General features: G+C 47.3%; 1 protein-coding gene across 1 annotated transcript in view; it reads right to left on the minus strand.

The window, feature by feature from the left end:
• Window positions 1-18608, minus strand: part of TTLL10 (tubulin tyrosine ligase like 10) — a 118177-nt gene that overhangs the window by 32958 nt on the left and 66611 nt on the right. Inside the window, 4 exon segments of the mRNA XM_032232196.1 lie at window positions 67-683; window positions 6416-6605; window positions 7672-7878; window positions 10245-10395. Of these exon segments, the coding sequence (XP_032088087.1) occupies window positions 67-683; window positions 6416-6605; window positions 7672-7878; window positions 10245-10314 (1084 nt within the window). The 5' untranslated portion in view covers window positions 10315-10395.

Raw genomic sequence — 18608 nt, forward strand, 5'->3', positions numbered from 1 at the left:
ATTTCTCAGAGGATATCTGGGATTCCGTGGGCAGGAGACCCCACAAGCCAAGCCACGTCTTCTCCTAACTGGGAGGAAGGCTGTCTGATTCACCTGAGGCTAGTGGTGGAGATCCATCAGGGCACAGAACGCCTTGAGTTGTGGACTTCGGCTCCTTTTTCCACTTTCCGACGTGGCCCATTAAGACCCCGCTGGACTTTACCTTGCAACCGGAAGTCTGGGTCAAGTCGCTGATTGAGTCTGGAGCGTCCTGGCCTTGATCTTCTGGGAGAGTCTTCACGCGGTCTGCCTCGCCCCCTTCTCTCTGGGCCTGCTCTCCTCCTGCCACAGCCTCACCGCCTGCTTCGTTGGCACTCGGGGCTTCCTCCCGACCTTGGCCAGATTCTACACCTCCATCCTTTGCCCCCAAGGTTATCTTAGGGAGCTCCGAGCCCAACCTGGAGCACACCTGAAGATCCTGGGCCCCCACCTGCTCGCTACCACTTGGTCCGCAGGTGCTGAGAGATCTGGTGACGGATGCCATCCTGACCGGCGTTCCTGCCTCTGCGGGTCGCGAGGGAGGCCGGCTTTGGGAAGGGCTGGCCTCCTCTTCTGCTGGTTCATCTTGCTCGCTCGGCGGGTAGAAAATAGAATTTTTCTCCACATCGTCCCTCGCTGAAGTCCATTTGTGTTCTGGACAATGGCTGCGGGGGGAGGGGAGGGGGAAGCAACGGGAACCGGTATTTAATTCAAGATTGTCAGAGTGCGCACAGCTTGACTACTATTTTGAGGCAACCCAGGAGCGAAATACAGTACACAGAGGTTTGGTCTTTCAAACGGTGGTTTATATACAAGACATATATGCACACATACATGCGTTAGGCAGTGGTGAAATCTATTTTTTTACTACCGGTTCTGTGGGCGTGGTTTGGTGGGCATGGCTCGGTGGGGGTCATGTGACTATTTAGTCATGTAACTGGGGGACCAAAAGAGAGAAAAACTCACTTTAACAATGTCCTGCTGGAGCAGGGTTGGACTAGATGACCTCTAGGTCCCTTCCAACTCTGGATTATTCTCTGAAGCTGCATCTAGTGTCAGGTTTGTAGTCCTTCCTTCCTCTCCTTTTTCCCTCCCTCCCCCTCTCCCTCTCTTTTTTCCTTCCTTCCTTCCTTCCTTCCTTCCTTCCTTTCTTTCCTTCTTTCTTTCTCAGGACCCCCAGCCCCCATTTTTGGCCTACCAGGCCTCAGGGAAGCCTGCTGGGAGCAAAAACAATCCCCCACCCCTAGTTTTTGGCTGTGCGACGTGCGATCGTCGGAATTTTTAAAATACTTTTTAAAGTATTTTTTACTATGGTTCTGCGAACCAGTAGCATTTTTTTACTACCGGTTCGGGTGAACCAGCCTGATCTGGTAGCATTTTACCCCTGGTGTTAGGCAAATGTCAAGCAAGCAAGTAATCCTCAACTCTACAAGGAGAACTACAATGCAGATAGAACAGGAGGAGAGAGAGGCGCCCTCACATGGCCTCTCTTATATAGACAGCTTCTTAAAGTGGCAATAACTCAGCTTCTTAAAGCAGCAATACCTCCGATGATTCATCCTCATTTCATCATCTTAAGTTACAGCCTTACATTGATGCTGGTCTGCTTTAAAATCATCATTACCCTGACAAGAAGGCTCCGGATTTCTCTAGCCAGCTTTGCCAGTTCTTCAGGGGAAAGCCGGCTTTCGGGATTGGGGCATCTGCACCATCGCCAAGGGTCAGACTTGCAAGAGATTTTTAGCCCATTAGGAACAAAGCGGGTTTCAAGGATTTTTACTAAGGTGAAAACCAACAGATATTCAATAGATAGAGTTCAAATTTGAGTTTAAATCTGAGTTTGCATCGGGTGTGTGTGTGGGTTTGTTTCAGCTGCTAAAAAAGCCAATGCAGTCTTAGGCTGCCTCACCAAAGGGACAGAATCAAGGTCAAGTGATCTTTGACTTAACTAGGAAATGTGAGGTACCTGGCTCAATAGTAGTAACTGTGAGAGGGCTCTTGGAGACCTAGTGGACAACCATTTAAATAGGAGCCAGCCGTGTGCAGCAACCCGCCACAAAAGCCAACCCAGTTCTAGGCTGCATCAACAGAGGGATAGAATCAAGATCACGTGAAGTGTTGATACCACTGTATAAGGCATTGGTAAGGCCACACTTGGAATACGGCGTCCAGTTTTGGTTTCCATGATGTAAAAAAGAGGTGGAGACTCTAGGAAGAGTGCAGAGAAGAGCAACAAAGAGGATTAGGGGACTGGAGGCTAAAACATATGAAGAACGATTGCAGGAACTGGGTATGTCTAGTTGAATGAAAAGAAGGACTAGGGGAGACATGATAGCAGTCTTCCAATATCTCAGGGGTTGCCACAAAGAAGAGGGAGTCAACCTATTCTCCAAAGCACCAGAGGGCAGAACAAGAAGCAATGGGTGGAAACTAACTAAGGCCACACTTGGAATACGGCATCCAGTTTTGGTCACCATGATATAAAAATAAGATGTTGGGAACCTTAGAAAGAGTGCAGAAAAGAACAGCAAAGATATTTAAGGGGCAGGAGGCTAAAACATACAATGAAAGATTGCAGGAGCTGGGTATGTCTAGGCTAACAGAGGAAGCACTTGGGATGACATGATAGCAGTCTTCCAGTATTTGGGAGACTGTCACAAAGAAGGGGGAGTCAAGCTATTCTCCAAGGCACCTGAGGGCAGAACAAGAAGCAATGGGTGGAAACTCATCGAGGAGAGAAGCAACCTAGAAATAAGAGAAATTCCCTGACAGTGAGAACAATTAATCAGTGGAACAGAAGTTGCCTCCAGAAGTTGTAGGTGCTCCAACACTGGAGATTTTTTTTTAAAGAAGAGATTTGTCCAGGATGCTCTAAACCTTTTCGGCACCGATCGACCAAACTGGGACACGCATGCATGTGCGTGCGCTTGAGTGCTGGAAACCCCAAAACCAGCCAGCTGGTGCACATATGGGTGCCAGCCAGCTGATCTTCGGGTTTCCGGCACACACTGGCCAGCTGGTCTTTGCGCACACCGGGGCACCGGAAACTGGAAGATTAGCTGGACGGCGCACGTGTGCCTGTCTTTGTGCCACTCTGGTGCCTGTGAAAACCAGGTGGCCGGCACATGGATGCCAGAAACCCGAAGAGCCTATGGCGATGGCGTGTGCGTGCCCACAGAGAGGGCTGTACGTGCCACCTCTGGCACATGTGCCGTTCGTTCACCATCACAGCTCTAGGGTCTCTTGCTTGAACAAGGGGTTGGACTAGAAGACCTCTAAGGTCCCATCCTACTCTGTTATTCCGTTCAAGCCCTTGGGATTTCTTGAAAGCACCAACTGCCACCCCGAGGTGGTTTGGACCCCCCAAGCCAGGAGAAAAACAGAAGTAACCGAAGTCTAACCTTGGCTTGGCGTGACCTACATGCTCGGGGAGAGCTTTAGAGGGTGTGTTTGTCAGATCGGTCATGATGAAACTTGACAGAGCTTCCAGCACGGCAAATGCTCTCCTGTCCCCTGGGCCGGGTCTCCAAGCATCCAGATTCAGACAGCCGTGTGTTACCCCGCCCGGTGAGGGTGCAGGCAGCTTGGGTGCTGTCAACAAGAGGCCCTGTTCCCTAGCAACGGCTGCTTAGGAACCGTTGCTGGTGCCGGGAGAAATTCCCGCAGGGGAAGTCGGGGGCCGGCCAGGTGGAGGTGAGCGAACCTTCCCCTTTGAAGCAGCTGGGAGAGAGCGAAGTCCTTCTCTGGCTCTCCCCCTTTGGCTCCAGTCCCGCACCCGGATCCTGATGGGGGGGGGGTGTCTCCCGCCTGTCTGTCGGGCTTTCCCACAATGCCCTGCACTCTGTAGTTGTCAGGGGCATTGTGGGAAATCAAAAGCTAGAGCCAGGGCTATCGGGATGCTCAACTTCTGAAGGAGCCATGGATTCTTGTAGTGGGAGGTATCAACCCCTAAGGAGGGTAGGCAGGGTGTGTAAAACAACCCCTTTCAGACAGGTATGGGACCCTGGCATCGCAGGAATCTTTTCCACCTGGTTATTTTGCTTTACTTTTATTTACAGAACTATATGTGTAGATAATTGGCCTCCTACCTACCTACCTACCTACCTACCTACCTACCTACCCACCCACCCACCCACCCCCCCACCCACCCCCTCTCTCTGTGTCTGTCTGTCTGTCTGTCTGTTTATCTATCTATCTATCTATCTATCTATCTATCTATCTATCTATCTATCTATCTATCTATCTATGATAGCTTGCTAGATAGATGATTAGATAGATAGATAGATAGATAGATAGATAGATAGATAGATAGATAGATAGATAGATGATAGATAGATAGATAGACAGACAGACAGATAGATAAGATAGATAGATAGATGTACAGATAGATAGATAATGATAGATAGATAGATAGATAGATGATAGATAGATAGATAAGATAGATAGATGTACAGATAGATAGATAGATGATAGATAGATAGATGATAGATAGATAGATAGATAGATAGATAGATAGATAGATAGATAGATAGACAGACAAACAGATAGATAGATAGATAGATAGATAGATAGATAGATAGATAGATAGATAGATAGATAGATAGACAGACAGACAGACAGACAGACAGACAGACAGACAGACAGACAGACAGACAGACAGACAGACAGACAGACAGACAGAGGGGGTAGGTAGGTAGGTAGGTAGGTAGGTAGGTAGGTAGGTAGGTAGGTAGATAGTAGATAGATAGATAGATAGATAGATAGATAGATAGATAGATAGATAGATAGATAGATAGATAGATAGATAGATGATAGATAGATAGATGATAGATAGATAATATGGTTTGCAGATATTCTAAGGTGTTCGGTGCCTGAATCTCACCCGCCTGCCTCCGGCCAACCGGATCATTATTCACTGCTGCCTTTGTGAGTGGCAAGTGCTAAATGGCTGTTCAGGCGAGGCCTTTGAAATTGTAATGACACCTTTGGATTTCAAGCTGCACATGAAGGCTGGACGAAGAAGGGAGGCGGGACGAGGACTGGCACATCTCAAATTGCCAGGAACAATGGTGGGCGTCAAACATTCCCAGAGGCGCCAGCGGAGGAGAATTACATGGCCGGGGGGGGGGGGGGGGGATGCCAAAAGAATGACAATAGTGACTTTTAAAGGTATATGTCTGTACACACACACACACACACAAAACCACACACACACACACTCAGGGAGACACACATACAAAAGTATGCTCTTTCAGTTCTATTCTGAAGCATGTGAATTCAATGATTTTTTTAGTATAAGGGTCTGCAATGAGTTAAGGTTTGGCTTGGCCAAGGATGGAAGATTTTAAAAAAGACCCCGCCTTTAAATATATATATCATCCATCTACTCCTTGCTTTAAGGTTTCCCTCCTTGGTCACAAGAGCCCAGATCTATGGGTGTCCACTCCCAGAGTTACCCAGGCAGCTTGGCCCTTGCTGGGAATTTTGGTCTTGGTAATCCAACAGTTTTGAGAACCTCTGGGATGAAAAAAAGATGGATTAGGCCATGGAATAGAATAGAATAACAGAGTTGGAAGGGACCTTGGAGATCTTCTTGTCCAACCCTCTGCTTAGGCAGGAAACCGTACATCACATCAGACAAATGTTTATCCAACATCATCTTAAAAACCTCCAGTGTTGGAGCATCAACAACTTCTGGAGGCAAATTCTGTTCCACTGATTTAACTGTTCTCATTGTCAGGAAATTTCTCCTTAGTTCTAAGTTGCTTCTCCCCTTGATTAGTTTCCACCCATTGCTTCTTGTTCTACACTCAGGTGCCTTAGAGATTAGTTTGACCCCCTCTTCTTTGGGGCAGCCCCTGAGATATTGGAAGACTGCTATCATGTCTCCCCTGGTCCTTCTTTTCATCAGACATACACAGTTCCAGCAACCATTCTTCATACGTTTTAGCCTCCAGTCCCCTAATCCTCTTTGTTGCTCTTCTCTGCACTCTTTCCAGAGTCTCCACATTTTTTTTACATCGTGGTGACCAAAACTGGATGCCGTATTCCAAATGTGGCCTTACCAAGGCCTTATAAAGTGGTATCAACGTGATCTTGATTCTATCCCTCTGTTGATGCAGCCTAGAACTGTGTTGGCTTTTTTGGCAGCTGCTGCTCACGGCTGGCTCCTATTTAAATGATAGAGGGTAAGCTGTTCTCCATCCTCCCTGTTGACAGCTATCTCGAGGCGAGACGGGCGGCATGTAAATTTAAATAATAAATCAAATCTGAAAGTTAGTTCTCGATAATCCTCTGGTGGGGCCACCTGGCTGGATGTGGAGCCTCCCCGTTTAAAAAAATAAAAAAAAAGTTACAGAGAGATCAGATGGCGGATGTCTCCTTAAGAGATGCTTACCTGACACAAACCCCCTGCAGCCATGTCTCGATGGACTTGAAGTGATATTTCATGTCTCCGTAAGAGCTGGAGACGAACCTGTAGGAATCGAAGACCTGGGCTCGGCCGTGCTTCCTCCTGGCCCCCAGACTGCGTTCTCCTTCCCCCAACCAGATTTCCACATGGACAATGTCGTGGGGTTGCCTCTTACCTGCAAAGAAGGGGGCAAAGTAACACCTGAGCAGGCCAGCGCTGATGAGATTACCTAGTTTGGTAATGAAATGTCTGCAAGAAAGCTACTCAGGCTCAAAGAGAATCAAGGAACCTCCCCCCCATACACACACCTGGGCAGGTAGGTATTTAGGCTGTTAGCAGATGCAGGGGTGATTGAGAAGAGGTTGGATGGGGCAAAGGGGTTTTTCTTAATTTATCTCACATTTTGTCTCCAGATCTTAGTTGAAAACCTCTTTGAAGGAGAGATCAGGATTCAAATCTGGAGGAAGCCCCAACTAAGTCCTGGTTTCTGTGAATCCATACCCCAACCTTCTCTCAAATCAAACCAGGTGTCTGTTTTCAGCTAGGCTTCACCAAATCACACAGCAGACTCCTTGTCCCGACAAAAGCCCTTTTTATTACGCTAAGGTGAATTCCTCTCATTCACGTCCAGCAAAATCCCGGCAAACAGTCTTTCCAGGGTGAATTGACAATCACAGACCTTATCAGGCTTGGAGAGCTGCCAGGCCGATATCTTCCAAACGCAACTGCTGTACAAGAAAATAACTTGGCGAGGAGTCTCTGAGAGTCACAAACAAATCTTCACACTAATTAAGCGAAGTAATTGTCTCCTGAAAACTCCACTCCCCTTTCGCTCCGCTTTATTCCCCATGGAAGGGGCCATTCACCATCCACCTGTGCCTTTACACCCAAGTCAACCTCTGTTCCTTAGCTGTTCCCTTCTGCTGGCAGCTCTGTGCATGCACACATCGGGAACAGGCTCCAACTGTTCTTCTGCCCCAGTGATATCCGACTCCTAAGACAGCTGATAACTGTCAGATGGCCCTGGCCCCCTCTCTGCCTCCGACACAGAGCCCTCATCAGAACTTCCCCAGACTCCAGGACTGGCCCATCTTCCTCCCAAACCTCCTCACTGTCCGAGTCTGCTGCCAGCTCCCCTGGCCGGCCACAACAGTGTCCTTGGGAGAATTCCTCTGTAAAGGAGACGCAGATGGGAGAACGGGAGGGCAGGGAAGGAAGTGAGTCCCACGGAAGACACTTACGTTGTGGATCAAAGTAAACTCCCGAGATGAAGATAAGATCGCCCGGCTTCAAATGGTCCTCGCTGGGTAGCGTCAGAGGAAGGGTGTCATACTGATAGGCTTGGTTGCCTGAGCCCATGTAGAAGCCAAAATCGTCTGCCAAATCTTGTACTGCTCTCCGGACGAACCCACAACAATCCAGGAAAAGGGGAGATTCGTATTCAGGACCTGGAACATGCAAAAATTAAAAGGGGAGCGGGGGAGGTCATCAGAAATTTGGACATTTGGTACCATCCCAAAGGTCAGACTATCCTTGGATTTTTGGGGGGGCCTGCAAGGACGAGGATTAAAAACACAGCTAGTTCTCGGCTTCCAACAATTTGTTTAGCAACTGATGTGAAAACGGCACCGATCAATGCTTCTCCTGCTTTAGACCCTCCCAGCATCCTCAGGTCACATGATCAAAATCCGGGCGCTCGGCACTGCGTAGGTGGATGGGGCATCCAACAGGATCATCCTTTGCAAACTCCCTAGCTGGCTTCTGACAAGCAAAGTCAATTGGGGGCGGGGGGAGATGGGTTTGCTTAAGGACCGAGGCTCATTCACTCAATCACCATGGTGATTCATTTAACAAACCCTGGCCAAGAAATGGCCATAAAATTGATTCACTTTTCAATTTCCCTTGCTCGACTATGGACATTTTGGGCTCCGTGGTGGTGCTAAATTGAGGACCACCTGTATCAACCGTTCACGGTGGTTCATCTTCTTAGCTAAAGGGGGGGGGGGAGATGAGAAATTTGCTCCCCCCACCATCCTCTAGTTCTGGGATGGCAAACCTTTGATACGCGTGCCAGAGCCGGCCCACAGAGCTCCCTCTTTGGGCACAAGCACCGTTGCCAGTTGGTCTTTGCAGGCGCTAGAGTGCCCGAAAACAGCCTGAAAACGACCCCCCCAAAAATAGCCAAAATGTTTTCAGGCAGTTTTCAGGCCATTTTTGGGCTGTTTTCAGGTGGTTTGTTGGATCTAGATATCACCTTGCCAATCCTGAGGGAGCACGGGTTCTCGGGGAATCCGGTTAAAAGTCAACTTTACCCTTCCACTAGGCTCATTCACCTAGGGGCTCTGATAGACTCAGTGGCAGATAAGGTCTTCCTGTCACCCGAAAGACAGTGCTCGCTAAGACGATTAGTCATCCAGGTAATCCAAGGGAGACAGGGTGCCTTTAGCCACGTGGTCTAGATGGTTAGGCACCATGGTCTCAGCCACTGGCATTATCCCTTGGGCCCGTCTCTACATCAGAGACCTACAGTGGTTCCCTTGCCGTTCCAGCGAAGGCACAGGAGCTGCTCCCAGGCCAGGGTTCTCCTCCCGGCAGAAGTTCCACGCTCACTGATCGGGTGGACGTCCCCGGCGATAACCAAGGGTGAATTTTTCAGAATGCCAGACCGGGTGACGGTAGCCATGGGTGCCAGCCTGTTCGGGAGGGGGGGGGGCGCCCACCTACAAGACCAGATAGCGCAGGGACAGTGGAACCAGACAGAACTGACTCACAATATCAACTGGTGTCCCCTAATGCCCCTTCAAAGGAGGATGACTGTATGAGCAGAAAAATGGCCTGAAAATGGTCCAAAAATGGTCTGAAAGTCTAAAAATGGCCTGAAAATAGCCTGAAAACAACTCAAAAAACGTTTTCTGGCCATTTTCAGACCAATTTTTGGGCCATTTTCAGACTGTTTTTTGGGCATTTTCAGGCCGTTATTAATTGTTTTCAGGCAGTTTGTCGGGCCCAAAATGGCCTGAAAACAGCCCGAAAAATGGCCTGAAAACAGTCTAAAAATGGCCAAAAACAGGCATGTGCATGCCGGCCAGCTGGGACCGGCACTCCGGTGCGTGCAAAGGCATGTGCATGCACACACGTTCTGGTATGGGCACTCAGTGCCGAAAAGGTTTTCTATCACTGCTCTAGGTTTTTTTAACCAACTGTCCCAAAGCTCATGTCTTAGAAAGTTTGGCGTTAATTTGGTGGACATCAGCTTTGGGGTGATTGATCAAAGAACAAAATCAAGGGAACGAGGAACTGCTTCTATTCATCTTCTAGCTAAGGAGAAAAATAGCAAGATACAGTCCTTGAGTTACAACCACAATGGAGCCCGGAGTTTATGTTGCTAAATGAAACATTGGTCAAGCAAGTTTTGCCCCGACTGTTCTTGCTTAATGTTTGTTAAGCGGATCTCCACATTGGTTAAGTTGGTCACCCAGCCGTTAAGCGAATCTGAGTTTCCCTGTTGGGCCGTCAAAAGGTCGCTAAAGTGGATCGTGTGGTCCTGAAGTAGGAACCGCTTGCCGAGCGCCTGAATTTCTGTCTACCTGGCTGTGGGGATGCAGCAACGGTCGTAGGTATGAAAAAGGGTCCTAAGTCCCTTTTTTTTCTGGTGCTGTTATTAACCGAATGGTCGCTAAATGAACAGTTGTAAGTCCAGGGCTACCTGCACCTTGGCAATGAAGACGGACGCGTCTCCAATGGTGGAGATTGAGAGGCCCACCCAATTGTGCCCATCATCTTTTGCCTCTGGACTCCGGAATATGGTTCTTACTTCCAGGCTGGTGGTATTTCTTGGCATACGGCGTGCCAATGTAGCTCTGTGCCTGCTGGAGGAACTTCATGCGAAGTTGCCACCTATCATTGGGTTGCTGCAGCCTCTGAGTCAGTCTCTCTTTCCACCTGGCCCGTCGCCTCAATTCCTCCTACAGCCAAAGGGAAGGATGGAAAAAATAGAAACTTACTTATTTTTTTAATATAAATGTTATTTGTCCATTTTTTCTTTAAACATAAAGGACTGCTTAATAAACAGTGTATTGTCTGGGTCAATTTACTTATGTGCAACATCAACAAGAGAGTATTTATATACATTTGATAGATATTTTATGATTTTTACATACAATTGAAAGTAATGATACACAAATATAAAATGTTGGTGAACCTTTTTTTATATATACTGCAGGAACTGGGTATGTCTAGTTTAATGGAAAGAAGGACTAGGGGAGACATGATAGCAGCCTTCCAATATCTCAGGGGTTGCCCCAAAGAAGAGGGAGTCAAGCTATTCTCCAAAGCACCTGAGGGTAGAACAAGAAGCAATGGGTGGAAACTAATCAAGGAGAGAAGCAACTTAGAAATGAGGAGAAATTTCCTGACAGTCAGAACAATTAATCAGTGGAACAGAAGTTGCCTCCAGAGGTTGTGAATGCCCCAACACTGGAAGTCTTTAAGAAGATGTTGGATAGCCATTTGTCTGGAATGGTATAGAGCTTCCCGCCTAGGCAGGGGGTTGGACTAGAAGACCTCCAAGGTCCCTTCCAACTCTGCTATTGTATTGTATTGTATTGTATTGTATTGTATTGTATTGTATTGTATTGTATGCTGTTTCATTAGTGGGGTAATTGGGAGGGGGAATAGTAAGGAGTAGAATTGTAGAATGTGTTGTTGTCAAAATAAAACATTCCTCTCTAGAAGCCCAAGGTCATTCTTTGTCTCCGCACTTCTGCACCTGACCGGAAGTGGATGGGTGGAAATGCCAGCGTGGCAGTGGAAGATTGGACCATGGGATGGACTTGTGGGTGTTGGGGTGGAGGGCAAGATCTTGAACTTTCAACTGGGTGGGGGAACCCAGGAAGCTTTCAGATGCGGGTTTTCCACAGATGTGCCAACATGTCTCTCTTAATAAATTGGAACTTTGAGGAAAGCTCTGCCTTGGACAGATACCGGATTTAATACTGGATGATATGACAGCCGGTGGCAAAGGAACTTGCTTTTGAAACGTGGTCTCTTGTTGTAGCAGCAAAGGAAAGGAGGATGAGGGGGGAAGAAGAAAAAAAATGGCCCATATAAACCCATTCGACATGTTGGATAGATAATTAGGTGGGTCGATGCTGACTCTTAGCGGCCAGGGAAGATGGATTTTCTCCCTGAGGATCTATCCTTAACTTTGTCTTTATGGATCAGGTATTGATGGCAAAGGGGTTAGAACAGTGAGGGTGAATCTATGGCAGGTGTGCCAGAGGTGGCATGGAGACGCCCCCCCCCCCCTCTGTGGGTGACATCGCCAACTGGTCTTCATGGATGCTGGAGCACCAGAAAATGGCCTGAAAACAAGCAGCCACAATACAGGCTGTTTTCCACACCATTTTAGGCTGAGTTTTGGGCAATTTTCTGGCCGGGTTTTGGGGCTGTTTTTTGAGCCATTTGTGGCCCTGAAAATGCCTCAAAATGGCTTGAAAAACGCCCCCCAAAACGGCCTGAAAATGGCCTGGAAAATGACCCAAAACCAGTTTTTCAGGCCAATTCAAGGCTGTTTTTTGTCCTGTTTTGTCCTGTTTTTGCCCCCAAAACAGCCTGGAAATGGCCTAGAAAATGATCCAAAACCAGTTTTTCAGGCCATTTCCAAACTGTTTTTGTCTTGTTTTGTCCTGTTTTTGCCCAAAAAACAGCCTGAAAAATGACCCAAAACCAGTTTTTCAGGCCATTTTCAGGCTGTTTTTCTTTTTCAGGCCAAAAACATTCCGAAAAATGACCCCCAAAATAGCCTGAAAAAAGCCCAGAAAACAGCCTGAAAACAGCCCGAAAAATGGCAGTCTTTTGAGTTTTCGGCGCCACAGAACGCACGCATGCAACATGCATGCACCCACTTTCCGGTTTCGGCACTCGGTGCTGAAAAGGTTCACCATCCCTGGGTTAGAAGGAAGGTGAGGTGAGAAAGCTGAACCGAGTCTTATTGAAACTGAGGTTCCAGGCAGGAATTAATGATCTGTGTCTGGCGCCTGGCATTTTTCAGCTTGGGACTTTAGAACACAAACGCAAGAATGTGGCTCTGCGATTACCAACAGCAGGAAGAATGAGGAAAAGAATTCGGGAGCAGCCCTCCCCGTGGCTGCTTCTCTCTCTCTTTCTAGCCAGCGGCAATCTTGGGTGGAGCAATCCTCTCCTGCCTGACCTCATCCCCGATGCCATCAAGAAGCCCAAGAAACGGGCACGAGCTTGCCACGTTCCTGCCCAGAGCTGAGCTGCTTGCAAAAGGCGGAAACTGGAGTCCCTTTTTGGGGGGGGAGGGGGGGGGAGAAACGGGTAGAGAGGTTTATCGAGCGGTGGATCACTTATTGACTTTGCAATAGGGCTGGGCTGTGGGTCTGTTCATCTGCCGGAAGACTTTGTTGGAAATAGGGATTGGCCCTATAGGGATATAGAATAGAATAACAGAGTTGGAAGGGACCTTGGAGGTCTTCTAGTCCAGCCCCTGCTTTGGCAAGAAGCCCGACACCACTTCAGACAAATGAATATCCAACACCTTCTTAAAGACTTCCAGTGTTGGGGCATTCACAACTTCTGGAGGCAACTTCTGTTCCACTGATTAATTGTTCTCACAGTCAGGAAGTTTCTCCTTAGTTCTAAGTTGCTTCTCTCCTTGATTAGTTTCCACCCATTGCTTCTTGTTCTACCCTCAGGTGCCTTGGAAAATAGCTAGAGTTCCTCTTCTTTGGGGCAACCCCTGAGATATTAGAACACTGCAATCATGTCTCCCCTAGTCCTCCTTTTCCTTAAACTAGACCTACCCAGTTCCTGCAACCGTTCTTCATATGTTTTAGCCTCCAGTCTCCTAATCATCTTTGTTGCTTTTCTCTGCACTCTTTTTAGAGTCTCCACATTTTTTTTTTATGTCGTGGCGACCAAAACTGGATGCCGTATTCCAAGTGTGGCCTTACCAATGCCTTATAAAGTGGTATCAACACTTCCCGTGAATCTTGATTCTATCCCCCTGTTGATGCAGCCTAGAACTGGGTTGGCTTTTTTGGCCGCTGCTGCACACGGCTGGCTCATGTTTAAATGTTGTCCACTAGGACTCCAAGATCCCTTCTCACAGTTACTAATATTGAGCAAGGTGCCACATGTTTCCTAGTGAAGTCAAAGAAGTGTGGGAGGAAAGGTTTAAGGGGAGGGGGCCATTGCTTGAAAAGTGGTTTTCCAGCCGATTGTCCCAGATCAGTAATCAGCCTCGAAAAGGCAGAGCACGAAAGAGAAAATGGATGGGCATGGAAGAGGGGGAGAGGAATTCCTCCCTGTCACATGCCATGGTTTTTAATTTGCTGGAGGTGAGATAGATTTGGGGTTAACAAACCAGAAGTGAACAGAGGGTGGGAAGGAGAAAGAGAGAACGAAGCAGTCCATATGAAGAAAGAAAAAGAGCAATTTGGTGCAGACAAAGCTAGTATAATGCAGCAGCTTATCCTAGTCCCTTCTTCCTTCCAAATCATGAGATCTAGAGCCTTGCCTGGCTGGGGCATCTCAGATGAAAACAGCCAAGATCATTTTGTGAGCGTTACTTATTTATCCGCCAACACCGGGGCGATCTTGACAATATTAACTCTGAAGTTGGCAAACAGGAGAAAATAAATATTTATTTTATAATAAATATTTATAAATATTTATATTTAAGGGGGGGGAGAAGAAAAAAATACGAGTGGAAGAGAGGAAAAGAGATGGGTATTATTACCCCCCCAAAATACAGTAGGAAAATAAAATACCTGCATAACATAACTGCAGCTAGAATAACGTATGCCCAGAATCGGAAAAACAAGGTAGTATCAAAGGAAGATGAGGTGATAAGAAAAAATTTAGAATATGCGGAAATAAACTGACGAAAGAAATACAAGGAAAGGAGGAATCGGAATATTATTTAATATGGAATAAATGGTACAAATGGTTAGAAGATAGCAACAAGTAGTAGGGATGTGTAAAATAGCCAGGTTGTAGAAATATTAAGTAGCCAAACCATAGTAAGTATACAACGTGTAATATATGTAAAGTGATATTCTGATATAAACAGTCACGTATAAATAAATATGGAATAGTATACATAAATAAATAAAGAACAAAGGGATCACAAATGTAAAACATATATATATAGAGGAAAAAGCACCAATTGTAAAGACATACCGATATGGAACTGCTGTTGTTTGTTTGTTTTTTCTGTTGTTTTAATCTATGTCTTGTTTTGTTTATGTGTTTAAAATAAAATCTCTTTCAAACAAGAAAGGAAGAGAGGAGACAGATCTGCACCATGCAACTAGTGCATAAGTCCTCGTCCCGGAAAGCCAAATTAAACAGCGAAGGTTAAAACAGGAAGGCAGATGAGGAATGGCGTCACGCTCAAAAAATAATCATCATCCGGCTGGCATTCCTTAAAGTAAATCATTGGCACGGCGGAGTTCGGATTAGCAGTAGGCCAACACTGATATGTTGGAAAAGAATGAAAGGGTAGGGATGGCTCATTTCCCCACCACCACCTCCCGGGCTTCTTAATCTCTCTATCAAACGCCTGCTTGTGAACTTCACACAACTTCTCTTGGGGTTGTTTTTTTGGGGGGGAAAGCAAGCTCAGCCATCTGGAGCCCTCTGCGTTGACAAGGGCCTGCAGCAGAGAGAGAGACTTTGAAAATAGTTTTTTCCACTAAAAAAAAGCCTTGGGGATGATGGGATGCTTTGAAGCAGCTCTCTGGGCTTCCTGTGGGTTGTTGGGTCCTGAAGCTGGCCGAGTTATTGATGGAGAGTTTCCCACAGTCCTCAGTGGTTAATAACTAATTGCCAGCCGGTGTTGACTTAAAGCAGACGGCTGGCTTGTAAATGAAATTAACAGCTCTTGGAGCATTGGCGAGGACCTCTCTCCCTGACCTCTCATGTAACAGTGGTTTAATGTTTCTCCCCTCCGAGACCTGGCCTTGGTTTCCCAGGCTGGTTTTCCTTCTTCCCACCAAGGAGTGGAGCCCGAGCCTTTATTGGGGGGGGGGGGGGAGTCCCTTCATCTTGGTTTGCAAAAAAAGCAGCCACCATCCTTTGCAAGGCTCTAAGGCAGCAGTCATCAACCGGTGGTCCATGAGAAAATTGTGGGGGTCCGCAGAAAAATTATTTGCATTTTTTATATTGCACTATATAAGGGGTCCTCAAACTCTTGACCCCTGGGATGGATACGTGCAATGAACGCTTGTGTTGCTGCAGAGAGTCTCTCCCTTTGGGGTCTTTTTGTGCAGGTTGGAGGGAGGCAGAAATTAAACTTGTGGTCTGCTTCAGCCTCCTGGTGGGGGGCTTTGCTGGTGGTGAAGAGCTGGGGGGCCTCGTTCCAGTGGGACTGCAACATGGCCTGGAACTGGCTGACCATCTCAGCCAGCTGAGCCTCCAGGTGCCAATTCCTGGCCTTGCGCTCCCGCAGGTCTTCCCTCTGCTTGGAAAGCCTATGCTCCTAGTCCTCAGTGAGGTGCTTCTGCTGAGCCTCCTTCTCGGTCAGATCCAATTTGAACTGAGCTGTTTTGCCAACTCTTTCTCCCGGTGGCTGCTTAGCTCCAGCAATTGGAACAGGCAGGCGACGAAGGGCTGCGAGGGGAGGGGCGAGCAGAGGCAGGCGAGGTGCCCCTCGACCTGAGTGACATCGAGTTGGTCACACCCACCCAGTCACATGACCCCATAGCCACGCCCACCCATCCAGTCATTAGGCAGATCATATTAGTGGTCTGCAGGATTTAAAATTAGGAATGCAGTGGTCCCTGAGGTCTGAAAGGTTGGGGACCCCTGATCTAGGGCTGCCCAAGGAGGGAGGGAGGGTTAACTGCTGTTGGAGAATTAATCCAGTTTTCAATTTTGGTCCGGATTGGATGAGTGGGCTTTTCTGGGCAAGCAAAAAAAAAAACAAAACACCCCACATTTGATCCCAGGCCAGGGAAACCCCCGGTTGTGAATGATTTGCTGGCATCCTCATCACAGTTTGTTTGCCCAAGCCCCAAGGGGGTCAGTTTCCCACAGCGTTTTGCCAAAGCCCCAGTTGGCAAACAAGGGCGCCAGAGGTCAAGGCGAGGCACCTGGAGAACTGGAGGAAAGTGACAAAGGACGCTCTGTTTGGCACGAGGCCATGGGACGAAGCCACCACGGGGATGAGTTCAAGGGAGGTGTGTGTGTGCTGGGGGGGAGGTCTGCCTGGATTCCTGGCAAGCTTTTGGGGGCTGCTGGAAGAAAATATCCATCTGGGTTCAGTTCCAAGTGGGGAAAAAAGACACTGAAAGCAATGGTGGCTGTTTGGAGAGATGGTTTTAATGGTGGACCACATGGTCTGGGGTGTTAAGTATATCTCCTTTTGCAGACTCCTTTTGAGTAGCAGAAGGTTGGACGCTGCAAACGTCATAAATATGAGTCAGTTACCAAGTGTCTGAATTTTAATCACGTGACTGGGGGGAGGGAGGGTGCTACAATGGTGCTAAGTGTGGAAAACAGTCATAAGTCACTTTTTTTCAGTGCTCTTGAACTCCGAGCGGTCACTAAACAAACCGTTGTTAAGTTGAGGACTACCTATATGAAAAAATAGGGCCAAGGATGCAGTCGCTAGAAGACGATCAGTAAGCCCCAGGTTCAAACTCCAGCTTGGCTAGGTGGCTCAGTGGCTAAGACGCCAAGCTTGTCAATCAGAAAGGTCAGCAGTTCACCGGTTCGAATCCCTAGTATGGGTCTCCTGCGGGAGCAGGGGGTTGAACTAGATGATCTCCAAAGGTACCTTCCAACCCTCTTACTGTTAAACGGCCATTTGAGCAGGATCCTCATTGGTCTGACCTACCCCACAGGGTTGTTGTTTCAAAGGGGAACTCCCTGTGCGATATCTGGAGCTTTGAGAGCAAAAATAGAACATGAATGCTTTTTAAAAAAATGATTTGAAGTACAAATGAAAAAATATGGGGATGGGCACGCCCGAATGCATTGCATTACGGTGCTTCTGCCAATCATCATCTCTACGTGATTAACCAGAAGAAAAAAAAAATATCCTTTTTATGTGGAGGCTTATTTTTTTTCTGTTTGTTTGTGTGTGTGTGTAAATAAATAATTCACAACCAAATTAGAAATCCACGTCTTTTTTTATTAACATCGTATAAACAAGAAACGGGAGCATTTTTCCACGCAGATCTAAATAAAGAAAGGAGAAGGAGGAGAAGGGAGATTGAGGGAGAAAGGAAAAAGCCTCAACAATTTTGCCGCATTTCTGCCAAGAATGTAAGTCAACGCTGACATGTTTGATTTGCGCAGCCTGGCAGAGGATAGAAGAGGATAAAATATTGCTGGGGATTTGGGTGGCACCAGGTTGCAGCCATCCATACGCAAAGGGTGGAAATTCATTGTGAGCCAAGACGCAAAAAGGAAACTGGCAGGGTTTTTTTTTTTCATGATCCCAAAACGCTTCCTCAACCTGACCGCCTACCTTCCCAAACTGGTTGGGCCAGAGGTTTTCATGAGTCACCTGGGGCGGGGGGGGGGGGACTTCTCACATGATCCGGGACGGTGAAGGTTCTTTAAGGTAACACACGAAGAAGGAATAAAGTTAGGATAAGCAGAAAAATTAGAATAGAATGGAATAACAGGAGTCGGAAGGGACCTTGGAGGTCTTCTAGTCCACCCCCCTGCTTGGGCAGGAAACTCTATTTGCCAGGATCCTCCAGGGGTTCCCAGGGATAGAATGGAATAACTGGAGTCGGAAGGGACCTTGGAGGTCTTCTAGTCCAACCCTGAGGCAGGAAACCCTATTTGCCAGGATCCTACAAATTTAGAATAGAATGGAATAACAGGAGTCGGAAGGGACCTTGATGATCCAGGACGGTGAAGGTTCTTTAAGGTAACACACGAAGAAGGAATAAAGTTAGGATAGGCAGAAAATTTAGAATAGAAAGGAATAATAGGAGTCGGAAGGGACCTTAGAGGTCTTCTAGTCCACCCCCCTGCTTGGGCAGGAAACTCTATTTGCCAGGATCCTCCAGGGGTTCCCAGGGATAGAATGGAATAACTGGAGTCGGAAGGGACCTTGGAGGTCTTCTAGTCCAACCCTGAGGCAGGAAACCCTATTTGCCAGGATCCTACAAATTTAGAATAGAATGGAATA

Source organism: Thamnophis elegans, chromosome 15 (assembly GCF_009769535.1).
Source record: "Thamnophis elegans isolate rThaEle1 chromosome 15, rThaEle1.pri, whole genome shotgun sequence".
Lineage (NCBI taxonomy): Eukaryota > Metazoa > Chordata > Lepidosauria > Squamata > Colubridae > Thamnophis > Thamnophis elegans.